The sequence below is a fragment of the Parasteatoda tepidariorum genome, chromosome 2 (genome assembly GCF_982258835.1).
Source record: "Parasteatoda tepidariorum strain Cologne lab strain chromosome 2, Ptep-v5.0, whole genome shotgun sequence".
In the NCBI taxonomy this organism is placed as follows: Eukaryota; Metazoa; Arthropoda; class Arachnida; order Araneae; family Theridiidae; genus Parasteatoda; species Parasteatoda tepidariorum.
Window position 1 is genome coordinate 5,118,881 of NC_141756.1, and position 22,968 is coordinate 5,141,848.

Sequence of the window (22,968 nt, forward strand, 5' to 3'; positions counted from 1 at the left end):
GCTCGAATTGAATAAGATGTGTGTGTAATCCATTACTTTTTCCAATGCGTATGTAAAAATCATAAATACAGTAGTTATTGCAGTTAAAATTTTATTTTTGTTATAAAAAACCATTTTCTAACTTTTATAATAATATAAATGCGGCATGTAAAAGATCCCTGGAGTGCCTTATTGGCTCTTGGCACTTCCGGCAAAATTTAAATTCCTAGTGCAATTTAGCATCCAAATAGAGTCTCGGTGCTGCCATCTAGTGTGGCAGAAACTAGACGTCTAAATTAACATGACCAACGGTATCTCACCCATTGTGGTGGTCCTGAAAGAGTGGATACCACCTCTGGAGAACGCACTAGGTCTGCTCATCGGCAAGACCGATTGTGCAGCTCATTGGAAATAAAATAAAAAATAATAATATAAAGAACAAAATCAAACAGTCAAAAAAATTTCCATTTTTGGTCCATTTTTCTGAAATATATGTCGCAGTTAAAGGGTTAAAAGTAGCACATTATTCGTCTTGAATAAACAGATATTACACAGATATTCCGCGAGGATTTCATCATCAGATCTAGCAAATTAAAAATACGGCTCAGAGCTATTGTTCATGCTCCAAAGTAGTAGACATAGTAGACATCTTTTGTAAAAATAGCTCGTTCAATTTCCTCTTGAGCAACTGAAATGCAACAATGCTAAAAAGATCCTGCATCAGCATTTTCCTCCACTGACGCCTACCAGATTAACAATTTGGTCCAACCCGATTGTGGAACCACTAAGCATGTTCCAAAAAAAAACTGATATAAATCCTTTGATAAATCATTCGTCGTCTCTTCAATGAGAGAAATGTGAAAAACTGAACACATTGATTTTCATTAAAAGCAACGTTCAAAAATCCCTAATAGTAAAACTTTTATTAAAACCTATATACATTCCGAAGTCATATACATACAAACTAACAAAGTTTTACCATAGATGTTTTTATTAACTGAAATTTAAAAATTGAACAATACGACCCATCTCGAGTAAACTGTTTTGATATGACAATTTATGAACTATTTGATCGTTTACTATTGATCGAAACGTTCATAACTTTTCAATATTCCCTGGTTCATAACAGAGTAACAACAATGTGGAAAAATTCACTTATGGAAAGCAGAGGATAACTGAACGTAAATTTCGATTAACGAAATGAAATGTGTTGATAAACGTAAGTGTTGATGGAGGTAATGCAACGTGATGATAAATTTAAGTTTTGTTGCTGCCGATAAACTGTTGAAAGCATTCTATGAAAATTTTAACAGAGGCAAGAATAAGTATTGAAATGTTCCTTTTAAAGGAGATAACTTAATGGTGAGATATAAAAAATATAATAGAAAGATACGGTATTATCTTTTAGTTGTCATAGTTATACATTTTCAAACACTTATAGCTTATAGTAATGCGTGTAGGAAAAGTACGCGATAGAATATGACCACTTTTGTAGTTAATTGTAATTTCTCAGCCTAAAACTATGAACTGACATTCGACTTGCAAAAATATAAGAATCTTAATTAAGTTATGAAATATTTTTGTTTTCAGATTCAAATAAATTTCAGCTTCTTTTGAAGTAAGCCAATCTGATTATATGTCTTTTTCTTCGTCTATAAGTAATTTACTAAAAAAAATTATACAAATTTATATCTCATACATCTTCATTGAGAGGATAGAGTATTTCAATGCACAAGAGAGAATATTAGCGGCCCAAATATGTTCCGTGCTAAAAAAGCAAAAAGTGAAAAAAAAATTTCTTCCTCGATGCGATTGCCGAGAAAAATGACGAAAAACGAGCAATTTCTGGAAGAAAATTTCAGCACATTTCTTAAATGACTCTCATTATCGGCTTTCACTTTTTCGCAAGCTGTTGTAACCTTAATTTTGATTGGTTTCTCCGAATTTTTACAGCCCCCTTCCCTTGTCTTCCTTATTCCTCTCTGAAGCAGCAGTTGTTCTTATACTCCTATCACCAGTCGCATCATCTTCCGCAAGATGGCGCCTCCCTCGCTGGAAAATCTGAATCTTCTTCATCCTTCGTTTTTATTCCACTCTTGGCAATTCTCTTTAACAGAAAAGTAAATAACCCAGGGGTCAAAACTAACAAGAAAAGCTCGAGAAAGGAAAAAAAAAGGAAGAAGAAAGTTCCAGGAGAAGAACGACTTTTGAAAAATCGATACTAATTATGCATCTCTAAAAAGTTTGAAATGAGTAAAAAGAGGAATGAACTGTCCCAGATAAATTCTTGTCAAGTTCTTTTTCTCTTCAAAATTTTCAAATTAAAGATGCTGTTCCCAGCTAATATAGTAGGGATAGGGCTCTGCTCTCTTACTTTAATTATGAAATGAGTAAATGAAATTAATTTTCAGTTTCTGAGCAACTAGCAGCCAAACGCTCTGAAATATTTTGTTAAAGAAGAAAAATCCAGAAATATCTTTCTAAAAAAACCTGCTTAAAATTCAAAAACGATTTTGAAAATCTACTGTATACAGTTTTTCGTTTTAATTGAAATATTTTCACAAATTCTCATTTTAAAGTTTCTTTTTTTTAAAGTTGAATTGAACATCAAAAAAGGATCCCATTTATGATTTATTCTGTTTTGTTTAGCTAGACTGAATTACTTAGTCCAGAATTCATAAAAAAATTATATTAAATTTAGTTTTCAGAATTTGGAAATCTTAAAAGGAATTGTAAAACAATATTGTTATTCAATAAATGTCTTATTTTCAATCGAAAAGTAAAGCTTAAAATTAGAAAACGATTTGGAAAATTAACTATTTGAGCAATAGTTCTCTGGAAAAGCTTCACTAAATTTTTTAATTTGAAAATGTTTTAACTAAATGAAATAAAAATAAATACTGAAACCAAAAAAGACCAAGATTTGAATTATTTTGCATTACTTATTTAAATGAAAAAAACTAGGGTTTGTTTTCAGATTTTCGGAAACTTACAGTCGATTATTGTTGTGGATATAAAATCAAAATCAAAAGCTTCGCTGAATTTCTTAATTTGAAAAAGTTTTTACTAAATAAAATGAATACTAAAACCAAAAATTACCAATATTTGATTAATTTTGTATTATTTATTCGAATGAAAATCACCAGGGTTAGTTTTCAGACTTTCGGAAACTTACAGCCGATTATTGTTCTGGATATAAAAATTAAAACAGAAGTTAAAAATTAAAAAAAAAAATTTTTTTTCAATATCCACTACTTAGATAATTATTTCCACGGAAATTTCCTAATTTTTTATTTAAATTATTTTTTAAAAAAAATAAATAAAAGCAAAACATGAACTATAAAGAAAATTGGTCAGAATTCTAGAGTAACAAATGAGGTGTTAATTGGAGTAGTCTGACGCTCATATCAGTATGAGTTGCAAATTTTCCTAGAATTATTCTTTTGTATGATGCGAAATTCGAAAGTTAACTTTTGAGTACTTTCAAACCTCAATAAGAATGATTTCTATTTCTCCTGTACTTTAATATAAGAGGAAAAAAACGTAAGGTTATAAAGGCTGTAAATAGAGGAAAATTTCTACTACTTGTAATAAATAGGGGAATAAAGCCTAAGACAAACGAAAATCTTTTTTTAATTGTATGTATATTTTAAACACAAATTTAAGGCACTTAAATAACTGTATTTTTCGTTCATATTTATTTGGTTCACTTAAAAATGCCTACTTTTATTTTTCGTTCAGAATTTAATTTTTGTGTAGAGGATTTTTCATAATTCAAGACTCTTTGTCTTGTTAGTTGGGCTCTAAATTAATAATAATTATAATTGAAAATAAATAAAGATAATTGAAATAATTGTTAATAATTGAAAACCTCAAATTTCTTCACGGCTTGCCGTGATTCTGCGATAATGAAGATCCTATAATGTGATAAATTTATCGAATTGGTATAGTAAATTAAGAATAGTACATTTTATTATAATATTTTACTACAATAATTTTATAAAACTGTATAAATATAAAATACTTTTATAAAAAAAAATTTTATTCAATCATCTTTGCTCATGAAATAGGATTCCATTAAGTATTCCAGTAATTTAACTACATAGTCATTTAAAAAAAAGAACGAAAGTAACAGGTTCCAATCAAGTTATAAACTGTTTCATAAGTTTTGTTATTGACTAAAAGAACGCAATTAATAAAAATTTTAAGCGCATGAACGACAGAGAAAAAATACACCTGACTCAATATTGAATACTAGTTATTATTCGGGTCTAGTTTTGCTGATAAAAGACTCGACAGAGACGTGACTACAATACTAAAACTATTCTGAAACGGAAGTTTCTTGTTTTATTTTTTTATCCATATTATTGCTGCTTCTCACCCACTATAGGATCGATACAGTATTCAAGCTGGTACGTGGGTCGCTGTATTTACTCATTCACTTACTATTTTGAAGCAGAGTCGTCTGATGGAATAAGTAATGGTTAAAGTTTAAGGAATAACTTTGTTTAAAGCGTCGTTTTAGCGTGAAAAGAAAATGCCACTGTATTAAATTGTATTGCTTTCTATCATAAATCAATAAACTTTATTAGTTTTATCATCCTTGTCTCTTTCATTCCTTCATTATTTATCATATAGGATTTATCAACGAACTTGTTATTTTTATTTTTTTTTTCAGTTCTTAAATGGTTGTTAGTTCTAAGATCAATCTACAATAGTGTTGTAGGCGTGCGTCAATTTACATTATCTCTAAATTCAATTTTACGGAAATTTCTTTTTCTGAATGTTTGTTAGTTCCAAAATTAACTCTGAAATATAAAGTGCTGTAAATATGCGTCATTTAACAATAATTCTGCATTCCATGTTACAATGCAAACTAATGTATATATGCGTCCCTTTGTATTAAGTATAAAGTTAACCCTAAATTACAAAGTGTGTATTTGCATCATTTTCTATTAACTTTGCAATACAAAGCAGTATGCGCCATTTCAAACTGATTCCTTAGTTAGTTCTACAATATAATGTATTTTTATTCATGCGTGTGTTTTTGCTGCTTCACTCCTACTTTAGGATTGATACAACTATACAGTACGTGGGTTGCTGTGATTAATTATTCACTTACTATTTTAAAGCTAAGAAACTTCTGAGCGAATCAAAAATAGTTTAAGAAAAGGTCGATGTCTTAAATTGTATTACTTTCCTCTACACAGAGAAAAATGTATGGTCAAAACTACCAGAATATGGTAAAATTTTCCTAATTTCTGGCTCTATGGGAACATCAAAAAGCTTGGTGATTTTTACTGAAGCGCTTTGGTAATGATTTTGGTAAATATAATAATTAAGAGTGGTTTTATAATACGTAATAAAATTTTATAAATGTGGAAAAATTTATTAATTTTATCATGATATCTTAGAGCATGGTATAAAAATCATCTATTCGGTTAACTTTTCAGTTTTATTTATTCTACTAAATGCGCGATAGCAAGAACTGTAAGTTAGAAAACCAGAATTTCGGTTTAACTGTTACCATATGATAGGAAAAATTGTCAAAAGAATTGTTTAAATTCCGTATGTTTTGGTTTTATTAACCAGAATTGTATTTCTTTTTTTAAAAATTTCATTATTATAACGATAATACGCAGTTCCATAAAATTACCATGTCGTTATTAAAACGGCAATTTTACCTGAATTTTTTTTCTCTGTACAGAAATCAGGAAACTTTATTAATTGCATCATTCGTATGTCTTCCTTTGCTTCCTTCTTGTCAGCGAATGATCATAATTATCGTAGATCTCGCTATATTTTAAGGAATTTTTTTTCTAAATGCTTGTTAGTTCTAAAATTAAACCTGCAATACAAACTGCACATATTCAATTCAATTGCTACAATACAATTGCTGTATTTACACATATACTACAATTTGCTATAATTGTGAAATTCATTCCTACACTATAATTTAATGAATATATTCATCCCTTTGAATCAGTTCTGGAATTAAATTTACAATTTAAATTAGTATACGTAGCTTCACTTTCTATAAATTCTGGAAGTATTTACTTCATTGAATCGTTTAAACTGGTTTTCATTGAAATCCTTTGTCTACTTCCCTTACTTTTTGTTGTATCTATATCTGTATTCAAATTAATGCCCGACGTGAAATTGAAAAAAAAAAAAAAAATTAAGAAAAGAACGAAAAGAAGAATATAAGAAAATTAAGAAGAAGAATGAATAATTATAATCGTAATCATTAGTCCATAATTTTTTTTTTTTTAGTTTTGCAATTTGTCTAAAATTTAAAAAATACAAATTTACGCATTTATTATTGCAAAATACCAAATTGTTTAATAATTTATTAAACAAATTAAATAAATAGAATACATTTAAAATTTTAATAAAGAATACATTTTATTTTTTATTGAAGTAATACGAGGAATCCTAATGTTAGCGAGTTGTTCGAAATATTAATTTCATTTTCTTTCGAATTTTAAATTTTACTTGTTTATTTTTTTTTTTACTAACCATCGCATAAATATTAATAAAGGGTCAAAAATATTAATAAAGCACACCGTAGACAAAATGAATGACAAAAGTGCTGCATTTTAATCAAAATCAAAATTTTATTAATTTATTAATTTGATTTTATTAATAATTTGATTAAATCATTCAGCAAATGACTTGTTATGATTTATGAAAGAAAAAAAAGGTTAAAATAAAGACTTGAACAATCATTAAGCAAGAAAAAGTTTGCATAAAAAGAAATACATTTTATGTTTTATTGTTCTTCTCTGAAGCATAATTGTTGTTGTATATGTTAACAGGCTCTGGGCGGAGGTTTTCCATGTGAGCTCTTCAACGGGAGCCGCCAGATGGCAGCAGGTGTCCGAAGATCTGGTGCCGGTGAATATCACGTGTGTGCAGGACAGCCCGGAATGCATCTTCCACATCACTGCCTACAACTCACAGGTGGAAAAGATACTCGATGTCCGTCTTGTTCAGCCAGGTGAACTACACGCCTCCCTCTCTTGCTTATCTTGGTTGCTGAATTGAAATTGAAACTAATAAGGATTTAAAAAAAGTATTAATGAATTAAATAAAAAAAAGAAAGTTAATAAATAATACTTTCTTAATACACGTTTGAACAACAATTCACAAAAAAGGAGAAAAAGAGAGATTATAGCATTGTGTAGTTACATTTTTATCTACTTAAGACTAGTAATCCTGATTATAAAACGGAAATACATACACTGCCTACAATAATGGACGTTTATTTAAAACTTCTCAGTTCACACTTAGAGGATTATTTTATAACTTAAAAGCTGTTTCGTTCATACTTAGGAATAAAATGTAAAGCTTTCAGAGATTTGAGGGACCGACAAAAAACAAGTATTTATGAACTCCTCATGCCAGATAGTCAAGCACTGAGCTTGTAATTTGTATCACTTACCTTGATAGTTATTTGCAATCGCAGCACAAAATTTCGTAAACTTAGTTTAAATATTTATATGGAAATTTTTACACAAAAAAAATTTCTCTTACGTTATTTTGCTGTCAGTTTAAAATTATTCAATAAAATTAAACAAAACTTCTGGAGCAAATAAATATTAATTGCAAAATTAAAATTTTAAAATTTATGAAAACCTGTGGAGTTATTATCATCATTTATATTCTTGAAGCAGGTAAATCTAATTTTGAGATGAAGAGTACTTTTAATAGCAATAAAAAAAGGAAAAAAGTATCTATGATAAATAATATAAAAGCGGAATTAGTGGGTGATGAACAGAAAACATAATTTATTTACTTTAGACAGATAAACATAATTATAAGATAAAAAAAAAGTAAATGAGAAAGCAATAATCTTTTGAATGCCCTTTTTACAAGAATCTTTCATATTCTTTTCGACAGCAATTTTCAAAATTAAAAAATAATAAAATAGTAAATTTTTCAATAAATTTATAAAGCTATATTTATTTGGTAAAACTTGTTGTAGACTCGAGCTATTGTCAGTTACAATAATTTTTTTGTCACTAACGCGTCGCTATGGCAACAGTTACGGTGAAATAAATCAAGAAAAGAAAGATCGTAAAAAGGTAATGAATCAGACCAATCAGAGTATGGGCTTATTGCAAATGGTTATATATTGTTGAAGAAGCTAAAATATTTATGCTCCCAAAAGTTTAGAAACTATTTTGAAATTTTATTGACACGTTGCACAGTTGAACCGCGTTTTTAAATTAACAATTATTTGCAGAAAAACATGATGCAGTCTAAACACAAAATTAGCAGATTCCCGCCCCCAGTAAACACTTCTGTTAAAATGATCTAGCATCACAAGAAAACAATATTTTAAGGTTTTCCGTTCTGCTAGTCCAAAGCGCCATTTTCTGACGAACTTTATAACTAGAAAATGAGAGGATAATTCAATTTGAAAATTAGTGGATAATTACTGATTAATTATTAGTGCAATCATTAATTAATTTCAGCAGCATCTTTAAAAACTGTTCAAAAACTTCAATTAGATGGTTAGGGAGAGATATTTTTAAAAAATGGAGCTTTCTAAGTGGTTTAGTATTAGCCATTGTTTTAAATTAAACTAGAGACTTTTCGGTTTGTCAAATATTTTAATGATAACAACTTTTATGTTGTTTGTAAAAATGTTTGTTCTATAGAAATACTAGACTAGAATTTTTATAAAACAATCATTTAGGCCCTTATATAACTCGCTGAAACTGACGTATCAACTCATTTGAAGTTCTGTTATTCCAACCAAAGAAAAAACACTCTAGCAAGGTAGAGAAATTTCGTTTTTTTTTTTCCTTCTTTTTTCAAGTTTATGATTTAAGAACAATTTTAGCTCTCTTATTACCAACGAAACATTTGGTTCGATTATGGACTTTTTAAAAGAAATTCTTTAACCTTAACCGGTTTCACAGTGAACTGATCGTAAAGAGACATGGTTCCCAGTAGAACACCGAAGTCGAGCATCACTGGCTGCAGTCGATAAGGTGGTGGGTGAGCACTTTGTCTGCGTAAGGTCCAAGAGTGCGTGGTATTGGGCCCTGTTAAACTGTTCTACTTGCAATAATTATGAAAAATTATTATTAAATCATCAGAAACGGGTAAAATTTGTAGTATATGTAATCTAAAAATACTAAATATGCATTTAAAAAAAAATTTCTTAACGTATTTGTCAATAGAATGCTAAAAAGTGATTTTTTCCTCTTTAATAATATTCACTTCATTAATTTTGATTTGATGATGTGAAAAATTCTTCGGTCAAATAAAATATTTGACAAAAGGGAGTGAGGACTTTTTCAAATTGATAAAATGATCTTAAATTTTCTAAAGTTTGATCTGAAGTGAATTAGCTTTTTGTTAATTTTTTTTAAGGATTCATTTTATAGAAATATAAGAAATTATCAATATAACAATTTATCAATATAAATCATCAATAAAATATCAATATAACAAATGAAGAAGTGAATTTTTTTGCCACTTCGCCTAATATTCATGTAATATTTGCCACTTCATTCAAGAAATATGTAGCTTAGAAGAAAATAAAGTCCTAAATGCAATAATATATGTCTTATCTCAAATTCAATTAATTGTACTTAATTAACTTTTTTTTTAATTATTGCATAATAAAACAACAAATGTTTGCAGAATGCAGGATATTTTTACAGTGTAATTTTTTACATTTTAGTCGTTAAGCAAAATCCACCGTCAAATCACAAGATTTCACTAGGTAATCCAATTGTCCAAAATGCTTCTTGAATTGAGTTTCTTACTTACCATTTTACTTTTATAACCGTCATTGAATCATCTTATGGAGTTGAACAAATGTTCATCTTCATAGCCTTGCAATTTTGAACCCAATCCAGAAGACAAGGGAACTCTTAGATCAAGTATTGGGAGAAATTTGCCGACATAGAGGACTAACCCGCATTTACGTTACATGGGGAGGAAAACTAAAAAAAAAACCTCTCACGGCAAGAGGACTCTAATCCATGATTCGTCTACCACTAAGGATATTTAACGTCAGCACTGTGGTCGGTGCAACCCGAGTGCGGAAATCGTATCGACCAACCATCGCTGGGATTTGAACTCGGTTCCTCTCATTGGAAGGAGTGCGCTCTATCACCTGAGCCACCACGGCTTTCTTGCTTATCATTGGTATAATTCTTCATTGTATTTTTAAAAAAACTGAGAATAACTAAGGTAAGGTTTATTGTATTTTCACATAGACAATCACTTTATATATATATAATGGCATACAAACATTAAAAAATCATTAAGTATTATTTATTTATGGGATAAAATTGAAACAAATTTTATCCAACATATTGGACAATTTGTCTCAAGAGAACATACAGGTCCTTTTCAGTGAAATTTGAAGTACAGAGATGGTTTTCGCCAAACGGAAAAATACAATAATTGTGAAGACCTCTGGAGAAGAGGACTACTGACACTTTCCTATAACAACTTGGTACTTTCGTTTGTCTAAATTGTCTTAATTTTACGTTAATTTTTTTTTTCATAATTACTGTTGAAAATTCCAATCAAATAAGATAAAAAACAATTGTTTTAATATAATTTATTAATTTGGTGATTAACTTGAATGACTCGCAAAATGATTAAATTATGATAAAACAGCGATTTTATAATCTCAAGTGAAAGAAATATTTTGGAAAGAATTATTAAAAATAAATAGGGGGGTGAGAAGCTAGGATGAATACCTTGATTATATTATTCTACTATTACAATTTATAGGTTAAATTTCCTCTATGAGAAATAGTAGATTAACGAAATTGAAGTGCAATTTTTTAAAAAAAAAAAAGAAAAGTGCACCACCCTGAACAACTTTTGATCTAGTGATCGTATCTTCACGTTCTAGGACTCAATCTTATTGGTTGGAGGAGGTGGCCTCAAATATGTTAGTTAGTCAGTGCGGACGATATTTTAGGTTGCGAAATCAGCACAAAAACTCACTTTCTCGGAATAAACAAACCTTTTTTCAGCTGTTTCGGATTTCTGACCCATAAATTACAGGGGGTTAGCCGCAATCTAGGAAATATGGTGCTAATAGTTTGGTCAAGAGAGTGGTCCAATAGACTCTTTAAGGTTAATTTTAATTTTTGCATATTCCACCCTATCTCGAGAAATTTTTAAGCGAATTGAAAAATATTTGGGCACAATTATAAAATTCGCAATTGAAATGCAAAAAATTATTTTTAGTAAGCACTTATTATTTTTTATTATTTTATTTAAGAATAGTTGAAAAATTTTCAAATTGTAAGCAATTTTTTAAATAATTTTTAAGAATGTAATTTTAAATGAAAAATTACAAAATTTGAAAGCAATTTTCTAAAAAATAGAATTTTAAAAGAGACATATTTTTAAAATTTGATTTCTCAGGGAATATTCAAACGATTTCGCTTAAATTTTACATGTTGTCATGCAAAATTTTTTCTTTAAAATGATATCAAACATTTATTAACAAATAAAATAAATATTATTAAATAAAATATTAAAAAATAATAAGCATTTATTTAAAATTGTAAAGTAGGTTTTTGTGTCTGATATAGTAGCTTAAAATATCATCTGCACTAATTAATTAGCATATTTGAGGTCACCTCTTCGAACTAGTAAGATGGAGTCCAATAATATGAAAATTCGATCATTAGACCAATAGTAGTTCAAGGTGTCATTAGATTTAAAGTAATTCAGGGTGGTCTGTTTTATTATTTTTTTTCCAGTAACACTTGCATAATCACACTGTGAATACTTAAGTAAAAACTTGTAAACTAAGGTTTTTAGGGTGCAAAGCAGTTTTCAGATTTACTCTTTTATTAACATAGTTTGTTCTTAGAATTTCGACAAAAGGTTATAACCTGTTATGGACTATCTTGTTCTTTTTTACCTATTTCGATAGTTTCTTTTGTACTGTATAATTATAATTAACCAGAAATTAGGCACAAACAAACAAATTTGTCTTAATGGGGCCACTGTAGACACATCCAATACTGTTGATCTTCCAATGAAAGAAGTATGATTTTTTTACGAAACGAATGTAACACATTTGAAGTTATTTATTTTCTAAATTTGAATTATGTATCTTAACAAACTTTACAAATACAGATTTTAATCTCAAATAAAAAATTTAGAGCTAAACTTATACATGCATATATATATACATACAGTGAAACCTCCTGTCATGGACACTCCTGCAAAACGGACGCCTCTCAATATGGATATATTTTTAATTATCCGGGAATCTTCTATGAATAAACCATTGTGTACATTCTCCGCAAAGCGGACACTCCCGTAACCAGACGCGGACAGTCATTTTTGCCCTGAAGCGTTATTTTCTATCTCTTCAAACCGGACACGACTTTTTCTGAATTTGAAAAAAAAATGCCTCTGGCCAACATTTTATGAAACATGTTAATTGTTTGCCTTATCCATAACTAAAAACATTAAGCTATTTCAACTCTAAAGACTCTATCATTCTCCTGTCACCTTTCTTTATCTTCAAGAAAGAAAGAAAGTGATTCTGCTCATGTAAAATATTTCAGACAACATCCTCTTTGGCTCTTTTTATCTGGACCACACAGTTGTGACCCCACATGCTCACTCTTAATTTCCCCACAAGTTTAAGTGACACGTCAATTCCTCACTGAAATTTCTTTTCTTCTTCTAATCAGTTTGATATCTGCACTCACCCTACCTGGGTTAAAAGAAAAGAATAAAAATCTTAATCATCCAGTTGTTCATATAAATCAAACGTTTATTCAGACTCTTGATTCATAGTGAATAGGGCCTGCTGGTGTCTTACAGGTAAGAATTGTCTTATCCTTTTTTCTATATGCATTTACTCTCAGTGGAGGTATTACCACTTTTCTTATCAAGTGATGGAGAGAAATTGATAGAAATGGACTTGTGACATAATAATATGTGTCCCCATCATGTGACTCACTTGAGTATCTGAGTAATTATGAAAAACATTTTCATTTCTTTGTAACTAGTACATCTGTTGAATGAGTATTTGAGATAAAACTTTTAAAAGATTTGTATTCTTGAGAAAATCTCTTATTGTTCAACAATGAAGCGTAAAGTTTCAACTTTAATGGAAAAAAATTGAACTTTTAGAGTATTCCAAACATCAAAAAAGCAGTGTCCAAAAATTGGCCGAACTCTTTAAAATTGGAAAGGCAGCAGACATCATTAAAAGTAGGGAAAAACTCAGGAAACTTTGGTGCGAAAATGGAAATAAGAACCAAATTAGAATATCTTAAAAAAACGGACCTGGATTTAAAATTGACAGATGCGTTTTTGAATGGTTTCCTCAAGTTAGAAGCGAAAAATATTTATTATCAGGACCAATGTTACAGGAAAAGGCTAGAGAGGCAGCTGAGAAGTTGGGGATAAAGGATTTTACAGTTTCTAATGGATGGTTAGAAAAGTTCAGAAAGAGGCATATGATTTTTTTTAAATCAATAAGCAAAGAGTCCGCTTCTGTGACATGGTTAAAGAATGGTTGGAGAAGCTACCTTCCTTATTGAAGGACCCGAAGACATATTAAATGCTGATGAGACTTGGTATTTTTTTCGGGTATTACCGGAAAAGTGTGAAGGAGGTAAAACGTCAAAAAACAGATTGGCGATTTTACTTTGCACGAGTATGACGGAAGAACAAGAGTTGATAATAGGAAAATCAAATAAGTGTTTTAAAGGGATGAATTTATTTAGGCTTGGAATACAATGGAAAGTAGATTGACGATGACCCAGAATGTAATGACTGAGTGGTTGCTTGAACATGATAAAAAAAATGGGCTGCAAAAACAGGAAAGTTCTTGATAACGCAGCGTCTCGCCCTACAATTAATCTAAAGAATGTAAAAATTGCATTCGTTCCTCCAAATGTAACGTTTGTTTGCCTAACATTTCATCAAGGTGTCATTAAAAACTTCAAAGTGTTTTATCGGCAACTCATTTTAAAACACTTGATTACGAGCTATAGATGGGCTAAATAAAGAAAACATAAAAACTGATGTTTTAAAAGCTTCTTTGTGGATAATAGCAGCCTGGAAAAAAGTGAAAAGCTCAACCATTTTATACTGTTTCACTAAGGCAGGCTTCAAAAAAGATACACCAGAATGCAATATCCTTACAGCTGTCGTGGATGACACAAATTCTGTTGCTTTTTTTCTGAATTAACAAATTTGATTCGCTTGACTGGAGAAAGTGTTGTCAACTGTAATGATTTGTAAACATTGACCAAAATATTGAGTGTCAAAGGAATGATTTAAATATGGAAGAAATTGTTGAAATGGTTGCAAATAATGATGCCGAGAGTGAAAATGAAAACACTGATGCTCAATTGCTTTCTGAATACAAACCAAAAATGAAAACTTTAAGTGATGCTCAAACTTGTATTAAGGAACTGAGACATTTTAATCTATCGAAAAATAATGAAATTGGTGTAGCGATGCTAAATGATTTGAAAATGTACCATGAAGATAGGGTGAGTCTCAGCTGTTTAGAAATAACTTCCATCACATCTTTCTTTTCAACTGGTATAACAAAGGCATATACTAGATTTTCTAATCTTCTCTTTTTGTACCATAAATATTATAATTTCGTTACGCTTAAGTAAATTTCAATGTAAATAGTTGTTATAGATTATTTAATTATTTCTAAATCATTGCAATTATTCTAATAACAATTGATGGCTAGAGTATTCCTTATTAATGTAACCCTTCTCCTAAACAGACTACTCTCGTAAACGGACGGACGAGCACTCCTTTTTCCGGATATAATACTGTGAGCTGACGACGAGGCTATGCATTTTCCTTTTTTTTTCCGGTGTTTTTGATTTTTTTTTCTTTAAAAATGCAATAATTTTGAAAAATTTCAAATATTTTTAAAAACATTTTATTTGTTTATAGGTTTCCTTATTCTTTTTAAAATTATATTTCCTCCTTGTTTTTTTTAAGCTAAATTTATTTCTCCTGTGTATTTGCAACTTAAGGGCAGTTAAGAAAACTTATTATTACTTTTTCTCAAATTTCTTCGCTAATTTCTCTTTTATTTTATTCTTTCTTATCTTTTTACTGTGTTATATATATATATATATATATATATATATATATATATATATATATATATATATATATATATATATATATATATATATATATATATATATATATATATATATATATATATATATATATATATATATATATGTTTATTTTACACTGCATTACTTTCATGTCTCACATTCAAACTAAACCTTCACTATTATTCATAATGTCTTAACCTTTTTAACTTTCAACTTAAATACTAAATATTAAAAACTTCAAAATAGGACAAAGTTTTTTGAAATTATGTTTTGAACTTTCTAGAATCTGAGCTTTAATTCTTAAAAATGCATCAAAATAATGATTTTTTTGTTCTAGAATGTCAATCTTTCAATCCTAGGAACGTAAATTTTTTATTTTCCCGGTGTACCACTCCTTTTTCCACGAAAAAAATACTAATTTAATTCGAATCTTATGCAAGTCGAAAAACTTAACATTATATATTTTTTAATCAGTTTAATAATAAGCCTACTACATCCTCCCCAAATTATTATTTTTATTTTGTATTTTTCTTTAATAAATCACAATAAGGGAATAGAAGCGTAAAATATCCTCAACAATAAATGGATCATGGATACCCCGTCTAACCATAAGAGGTTTTCGCGGCTTTCCCTTTCATGTAACGCAAAGGCGAGTTAGTTCCGTCAAAAAATCCTCCATGAAAGCTACTTTGTTCCAAGGCTTGATTCAATTGTTACCTTGTCTTCTGCGTTGAACATTTTTAGACGTAAAATCAAAAATTTGGAAATCTGTTCAACGCCAGTTATAAAATAAAATAAGAGAATAAAATTTCTAATAAAAGGGATCAGCAAACAATCATAGCAAATGACATTAATCTGAAATAAAAATAAGTTAATTTTTAAAAAAAATCACTTTGGACATCGGCATAGTTTGTCTCTAAATTTCGATTAAACGTGTTATTTGATCTTTTCTACAATTAGTACCCTGTATTCCATAATAATGCTGGTGAATATTTTTCAATTTCAGTTTATGATTAATTTTATTTTATATTTTTATTTTATAATTATTTTTATTTTACAATCATTTTTATTTTACAATCATTTTTATTTTACAATCATTTTTATTTTACAATCATTTTTATTTTACAATCATTTTTATTTTATATTCGTTTTTATTTTATAATCATTTCTATTTTATAATTTATAGTTTTATTTAATAATTAATTTTTTTAGTTGATAATTAACTTTGACTTTAGATTAATTATTTTTTGATTAATCAAATTTCATTTTAATGTTTATTTATCTTTAATTCTTTTATTTTATTATATATTTCATCGAGTTAATTACATGACTTTCAATACTGAAATTTTGCTCTTCATTTTCTTAATCACCACACATTTTATTATTTTTTAAATAAACCCAAAAATACAAGCTTTAATTAATAATAATTTAACTATATTTACTTTTTAAAGCTGATATACTAAACTAATGTTCAATTTTGTATCAAGAACACTTCTTGAAGCATCTATTTTAAAAAATCTAATTTTAAAGAATTCCCATTCAAATTACTATCAGATCTCTTTCTAAATATTTCATATATACCAGAAATAGTTAGATAAAAAAACCTTTATGCTTCAATTTCGTTTCTCCGAAACAGCAAAGCAGTCTTCTTAAAAAATTTACATAACAATAACGCAGACATTTCTTTTCCCCTTTCAACAATCATTTTCAAAATTTCAAAAACATATTCAAAATCCGAAGTTTCAGGATAATTATAGTTTGGAGAAAAAACGTGAGTCCAATAGAGATTTTGGAATATGCATTGGCCGTGCCAAAGCGGATGAAAATGGGTATAGAATTCGCAATTTTTCGAAAGATATGGCTTCTTCGCCAAAGCAAGGAAAACCAATTATCTATGGAACTGTGATCCGTGCACTTTTGCTTATTTTTTACGCCAAAGAAAATACACCGTAATAAGAAAGGCAAGCACAGATGTAAGAAGGATCTGCACAGGGGGGGATGAGGAGCAAGGTTTCTAAATTTAGCAGTAATCGATGCTGCATCTCTTGAGGCATTACAAAGGCATCCCGCAATACCCGGAAGTTTTGCCCGGCTGGGGGATCAACATTAGAGAATTTGTAACAATGAATTGACGTATCCCGGCCGGGCTCGGCTTCGGGCTATGAATGGAGTTTGCTTTATTATTGGGAATCCCTATCGTTAATTCTTTGTCGTGTGGTGGCTGTCAACACCTACGATATTTGTTCGATGCCAAAAACTCGGAAATTTTGAGCACAATTGAAATTCAGGAATGTCTCGTGATTATGGTAAACACTTTTCATTTCGAGTTAATGTACTATTTTGAATTAGAAAGTAACTGATTTTAAGTTTAAATCGGAATGACATGAAGGGTCACTTACACGAGTTGCTACAAAAATTACAAAATGGTGAAATGCAATTAATTAAATTGAGCGCACATTAAATGCAAGCATCTAATTCAACTTTAATACTGTATTAAATGACATTAAGTAGGAAGAATGTTGTTACTTTTAAGAGTAGAAACCATTTGTCACAGATTGTAAAACAATAATTTGTACGACGAAGTTTCTCCAGGAAAAAATAAATAAGTTTAAAAAATGGCAAATAAATGACCGAAACAATTTCTACTTTAAATGACTTTCTATCTTCACTGAAGCGAGAACATTCGAAAAACTCTCAAGAGTCTGAATCATCGATTTGATCTTCTCAAAATCGAATCTTCTCAAAATCAGTGCCTTACGTATGTTACAAAATGGCCTTTATATTTGTCATGGATAATTCTCTTTTATATGGATGAAAATAAATTTCCAGTTTGCATTATCTAACCAAATTATAATTGGTTGGCATTTTAGACATTATTAAGTAACTTTTTGGTTCAGTGGAAAAAGATCATCAGTAACACATCTAATACTTCTCGTTTCCACAAGTGATAATGCTGTAAAAATAATCAACGGTATATAAACATCCCGCTGGTATAAAATAACGTCAAAAAATGAGCATAACTTAAAGTGATCTTTTAGACATCGGCTTAAGAGAACCAAGCCTAATTGTCTATGAGTAAGTTCTAGAAAATCTCCACATAGGCTACAACATCACTGAAGGACTAAATACCGAATTCATTGACTCAAGACTTGGAGTCACACATTATTTTATTTTATAACCGTCTTTGAACAACCAACCTAATTTTTGGGTTCACGACTACTGTTGTTCAACTCCGTTGCCTTGTCATTTTGAACCCAATCCAGAAGACAAGGGAACTCCTGGATCAAGTATGGGGAGACATTTGCCTTTCTGGAAGACTTATTTTGATGGAACTAAACCGCATTTACTTTATATGGAAAGGAATACCACGAAAACCTCCCACGGCTAGTCTGAGGGCAAGGAGACTCTAACCCATGATCCGTCTACTATTGAGGATATTTTACGTCAGCACTGTGGTCGGTGCGAACCGGGTGCGACACTCCTATTGACCAGTCATCGCTGGGTATCGAACCCGGTTCTACTCATTGGAAGGCGAATGCTCTATCCCCTGAGCCACTACGACTCAGATCTTATTAGAACACAACCTATGAGTAGAGAAGACCTGCAATCTTTCGCAAGTACTAACTACAGGGCAAAAGTGCCTGCCGACGGCTGGAAAATTCCGGCCGACAGCAAAAACACGCCACGTCCCAACCAATTCCTGGCCGAAGCTGCTTACCATACATTTATTTAAAAAAAATCAAGAAAAAAATAGAAAATCAGAAGAACAAATTTTAATCTATTATAAATGTAAACATTTAGAAATTTCAATTTAAAAGTGTGATTTTCCGCAGTTAAAGTCAGCTAAAATCTAAGGTTCCAAGGGTTTTGTAGTAGACAGTTCTATTCGTATTCTTATCTGACCTTCATCAACTGCAGTGTTGCAACCTGAAAAATCAATAGAAAATTTTGTGGATGTGCCCATCTTGCCCGTATTCCCATCCCCCCCCCCCGACTCACCCTATGTTAATTTTCAAATCCGTGTCATTTAAAATTGCTTTAAAAATGCAGTATTTTAGTAAAATTTCTCTCAAAAGTGGGTCAAGGACTCCTAGAGTTTAAGAGAACAGTTTCGTGATGAATGAGACGCAATGTGGTATGGATGGAGCACGAGCTGCCTTTACTTCCCATCTATTTGAAGCTGGGTGTGCTTAGAGCCACCACTGGGGATTGAACTCCAGTCCCTCACAATGACAGCTCAGTGCCTTAAGCCAATGCGTCTCGTGCTGTTTGTGTACAGACTATATGTGGTCAGTGTGAGTCGGGAGCAGAATTCGTAGCAACCATCAATAGCTGGGATTCGAACTTGGGTCACCTAATTGGGAGGCGAGTGTTCTATTCCCTGAGCCTCCACGGTGCTCAATTAGTGATTTCAAAGTAATTCGAAGCTAGAAAGTTGATCTTCGGTTGTACGAAATTTGGCCATTGCTTAAAAAATTCCTACCTACAATATGATCATTTCGAATGCGACCCTTGTCAGGTCTCATTGTAACCTCCGACCATTGTCCAGCAGAATTGACAATTGACAAATTCCTTAGTCCTATTCCAGACGGGTAACTGCTGCCAACCGAATCTTTAAGTTGTATATAAGATAAATCGTAAAAAGAAGACAAAACCGTTCCAAAGAAAAAAGAGTGTTAAAAATGTCGTGGTAATTGGGGATGAACTTTCAACCTTCGGATTATTTTGTAATCATTAAACAAAATTCTTGCTTGGTATATTCTTCTCCAATACTCCACGACTTAAGTGAGGATAATATTAAATAACCCATTAATTCTGATATTACGCACATTTGAGAAGTACCAAGTTTGAACCGCGATGGCTCAGGGGATAGAGTGATCACCTTCCAACGAGGCGAACCGGGTTCGAATGCCTGTCGATATGAATTCCGCATTCGGCTTGCGCCGACCACAGTGCTGACAAGAAATACCCTCAGTGGTAGATGGATCATGGGCTAGAGTCCCCTTGCCACCAGGCTAACTGTGGGAGGTTCTCGTGGTCTTCCTCTCCATGTAACGCAAATGCGGGTTAGCGTTATTAAAAACTCCTCCAAGAAAGCAAAACTTCTCTCAATACACGATCCAGGAATTCCCTTGTCTTCTGGATTAGGTTAAAAATTACAAGGTTACGGAGTTGAACATAAGTAGTCGTAAACCCATTAAATTGGATCGGCTGTTCAATGACGGTTATAAAATAAAATAAAAGGTACCAAAGTTTCTTCTTCCCCTAGGCTGTGGGAAAGTATGAACTTGTGACTGAGACATTGGATAAAATGTATGAACAGGAAACTAGAGAAGACTCTCTATTCGAGCAACACCAAAGACTAGATACGCTATGCCTCATTTGTCCAGAAAATCACACTTCATGTGTGTAAAAAAAAACGTAAAATAATGCAGTTTAATTCCACTGAAAATCTTTGTCAATAGCTGTAAATAACCGGCTAAAAAGTTGAATAGTATGTTTGGTAAAAAGTAAGTGAATCTCGAAGTGCAATAATCTGTAAGTGCTGAGTTTTAGGCTGTTCTGATTTTAGATAATGAGCTATATGAAAATTAAGAAAATTGGTAAACATCGTTTTTTCTCTGAAACGTTGAGCAAATGTAAAAAATTAAATTATTTCAAATAACTTAATTTATTTGGAATACTAAACTATCTATCAATCGTAAAAATTTAAGGTGGGATTATTTCAAAATCCCACTTAAAAAAATTTAAAAAGGCGGGATAGTTCTATTAATTTCAAGTGCGATGCGCTAACTAAAGATATTTACCGATTTTAAATTTTTCATGCCATTTTTATTCCTATGACAATAGGCAACTTTTCCGCGCTAAAGTGCGCATTTTTTTAGACCCACTCTAATGGCCACCTCTGTTTTTATGGAAGTATATGGTTTCAAACATATTAATTGAGTACTTTTGATTCTAAAGTGTTACGAAGGATTCAAAACCAACACATCTGCAGAAATTAGGCTACTAGTTTCGGAAAAAAAGCAGATTTTGAAACGCTATTAAAGTATAATTTTCATAAACATTTTGAGTGTAAATCGTACTAAACTTAAACTGGAATCGAACTGGACTATTTCACTCATTTGAACGTGATACAGAACGAAGCTCACAAGGCTGTCGCATGGTATAAGGTTTGAATGCTCAAATTACTTCACAATAAATACCTTAGTGACGGTTTTCACTTACTGGCTATAGAAATCTAGTAAAAACATTTTGGTATCTAATCCATCTGTTTGAATCTTCTTTACCTGGTCAGAACCTGCTTTTCTTTGAACCTTCTTTTAACCTGATCTTCTTCAAACAGCTTAATTTATTTTCAAATTTAGCAACAGCAAGATTAATGAATCAATAAAACTAAATACTGACCAAATACCTTTGTGATGGTTGACAACAAACCAGCAACTGAAAGCTGCGTATTATAATTGAAGTCATCTTTATTTTCTTTGCCTATACAAATTTATGAAAATCATGCTGCACTTTTTTAACCCACTCAGAAACTTATTTACAAATTTAAAAACACCGAGATTAATTCATCCATAAGACTGTGAATACTGTCTAAATACTTTTGTGGTGATTTGCATTCGTCACCAAGCCGACAACTAAAAGTTGTGTATTATAATGAGTGTCACTTTAATTTTTTCCTATAGAAATCTATCAAAGCGTTGTTTCACTTTATTTAAGCGAAACTTACGTATTATCCCGTCGACCATTTTTGCCAAATCTGAAAATAAATTTGGATGTGGTGCAGATTTAAATATTTTCTTGTTTTTTTTTTTGCATACAAAAATTTTATTTACATTTTGTCTATTTCTTCATGGTTCATTCCATGTTGAAATAAATTTGGAAGATATATGCAGTGTTGGCGAAAGTGGTTGACGGGATAACCACTGAAAATCTTTAACATCAAGATCAATTCAACAATAAGAATGAGATGGTTTATAAGCGTCGCCAAAATAATAATTACAGTTGTGTATTATAATTGCCGTGACTTTAATCTTTGGCAATTGAAATCCAGTTGAACTCATATTGTTCTTTTCATTCAAAAACTTATTTGCTCCATTAATAAAAACCAAAATCACCCCATCATTAAGACTGAAAATATTTAAAGTGAACCGAAAATCCAAATATCTGATGGAATATTACATCTTAGATTAAATTAGTATTTAAATCGAAGGAAACGAATTCCGAATCGTAAAATTTGCATATCTTAAAGAATCTAATCGGTATGATAAAGTTTCCATCTAACTAAGTATTTTAGGTGTCCAGAGTACAGGATCGAGAAATCTAAAGCTGCTAAAAAGGATTCAATTTCCACCGTATCATCCTTCCTACATACCAAACGCCCAGGATTCTTTTTTTTTTTGTTCTCTTTTTACCCTCTTCCGGAATACTTAAGACTTATTTGCCATTCATGTATTCTGAAGGAATCCTGCCCTTTTTCCTTTTCCATCAAAGAAAGGGAGGTCGGAATCATGAATTAAACACGAGAAGCCCCCTTTGGATGTGTCTGCAATAATGTGTGCATCCTTTCTTACCCTTAATCCCGGTTTTTCGATTTAAATGAAATGGAAAATTGTCAGAGAGCATGCTTTCTTCCCCGGGAAAAAAACCTTTCCTTTTTTCCCCCCAAGTCTTGTAAGTGCGATAGGTATGTAGGAACACCTTCCAGTAGAACAAATTAAAAAAAAACAGAAAAATGTTTTTGTTGGCAATTTCGATGGTACTAATAAAAAAAAGAGACAAAACTGAAGAAAAATTGTATCGCAACATTTGAGGGAAAGATTTTGCGGAGTATACTGGGTGGTGTAAAATAAAATAATAACTGGAG

The 22,968-nt window shown here is 30.7% G+C and overlaps 1 protein-coding gene across 18 annotated transcripts in view; it reads left to right on the forward strand.

Moving 5' to 3' along the window:
• The window catches only part of LOC107446947 (protein still life, isoform SIF type 1), a 270,767-nt gene that overhangs the window by 118,100 nt on the left and 129,699 nt on the right, over positions 1-22,968 (forward strand). For all 18 annotated transcript variants that reach the window (XM_071177065.2, XM_071177071.2, XM_071177067.2 and 15 more), the window contains exon 3: positions 6,798-6,979. In XM_071177065.2, coding sequence (XP_071033166.2) covers positions 6,798-6,979 — 182 coding nt within the window. The remainder of the gene's footprint in view (positions 1-6,797; positions 6,980-22,968) is intronic.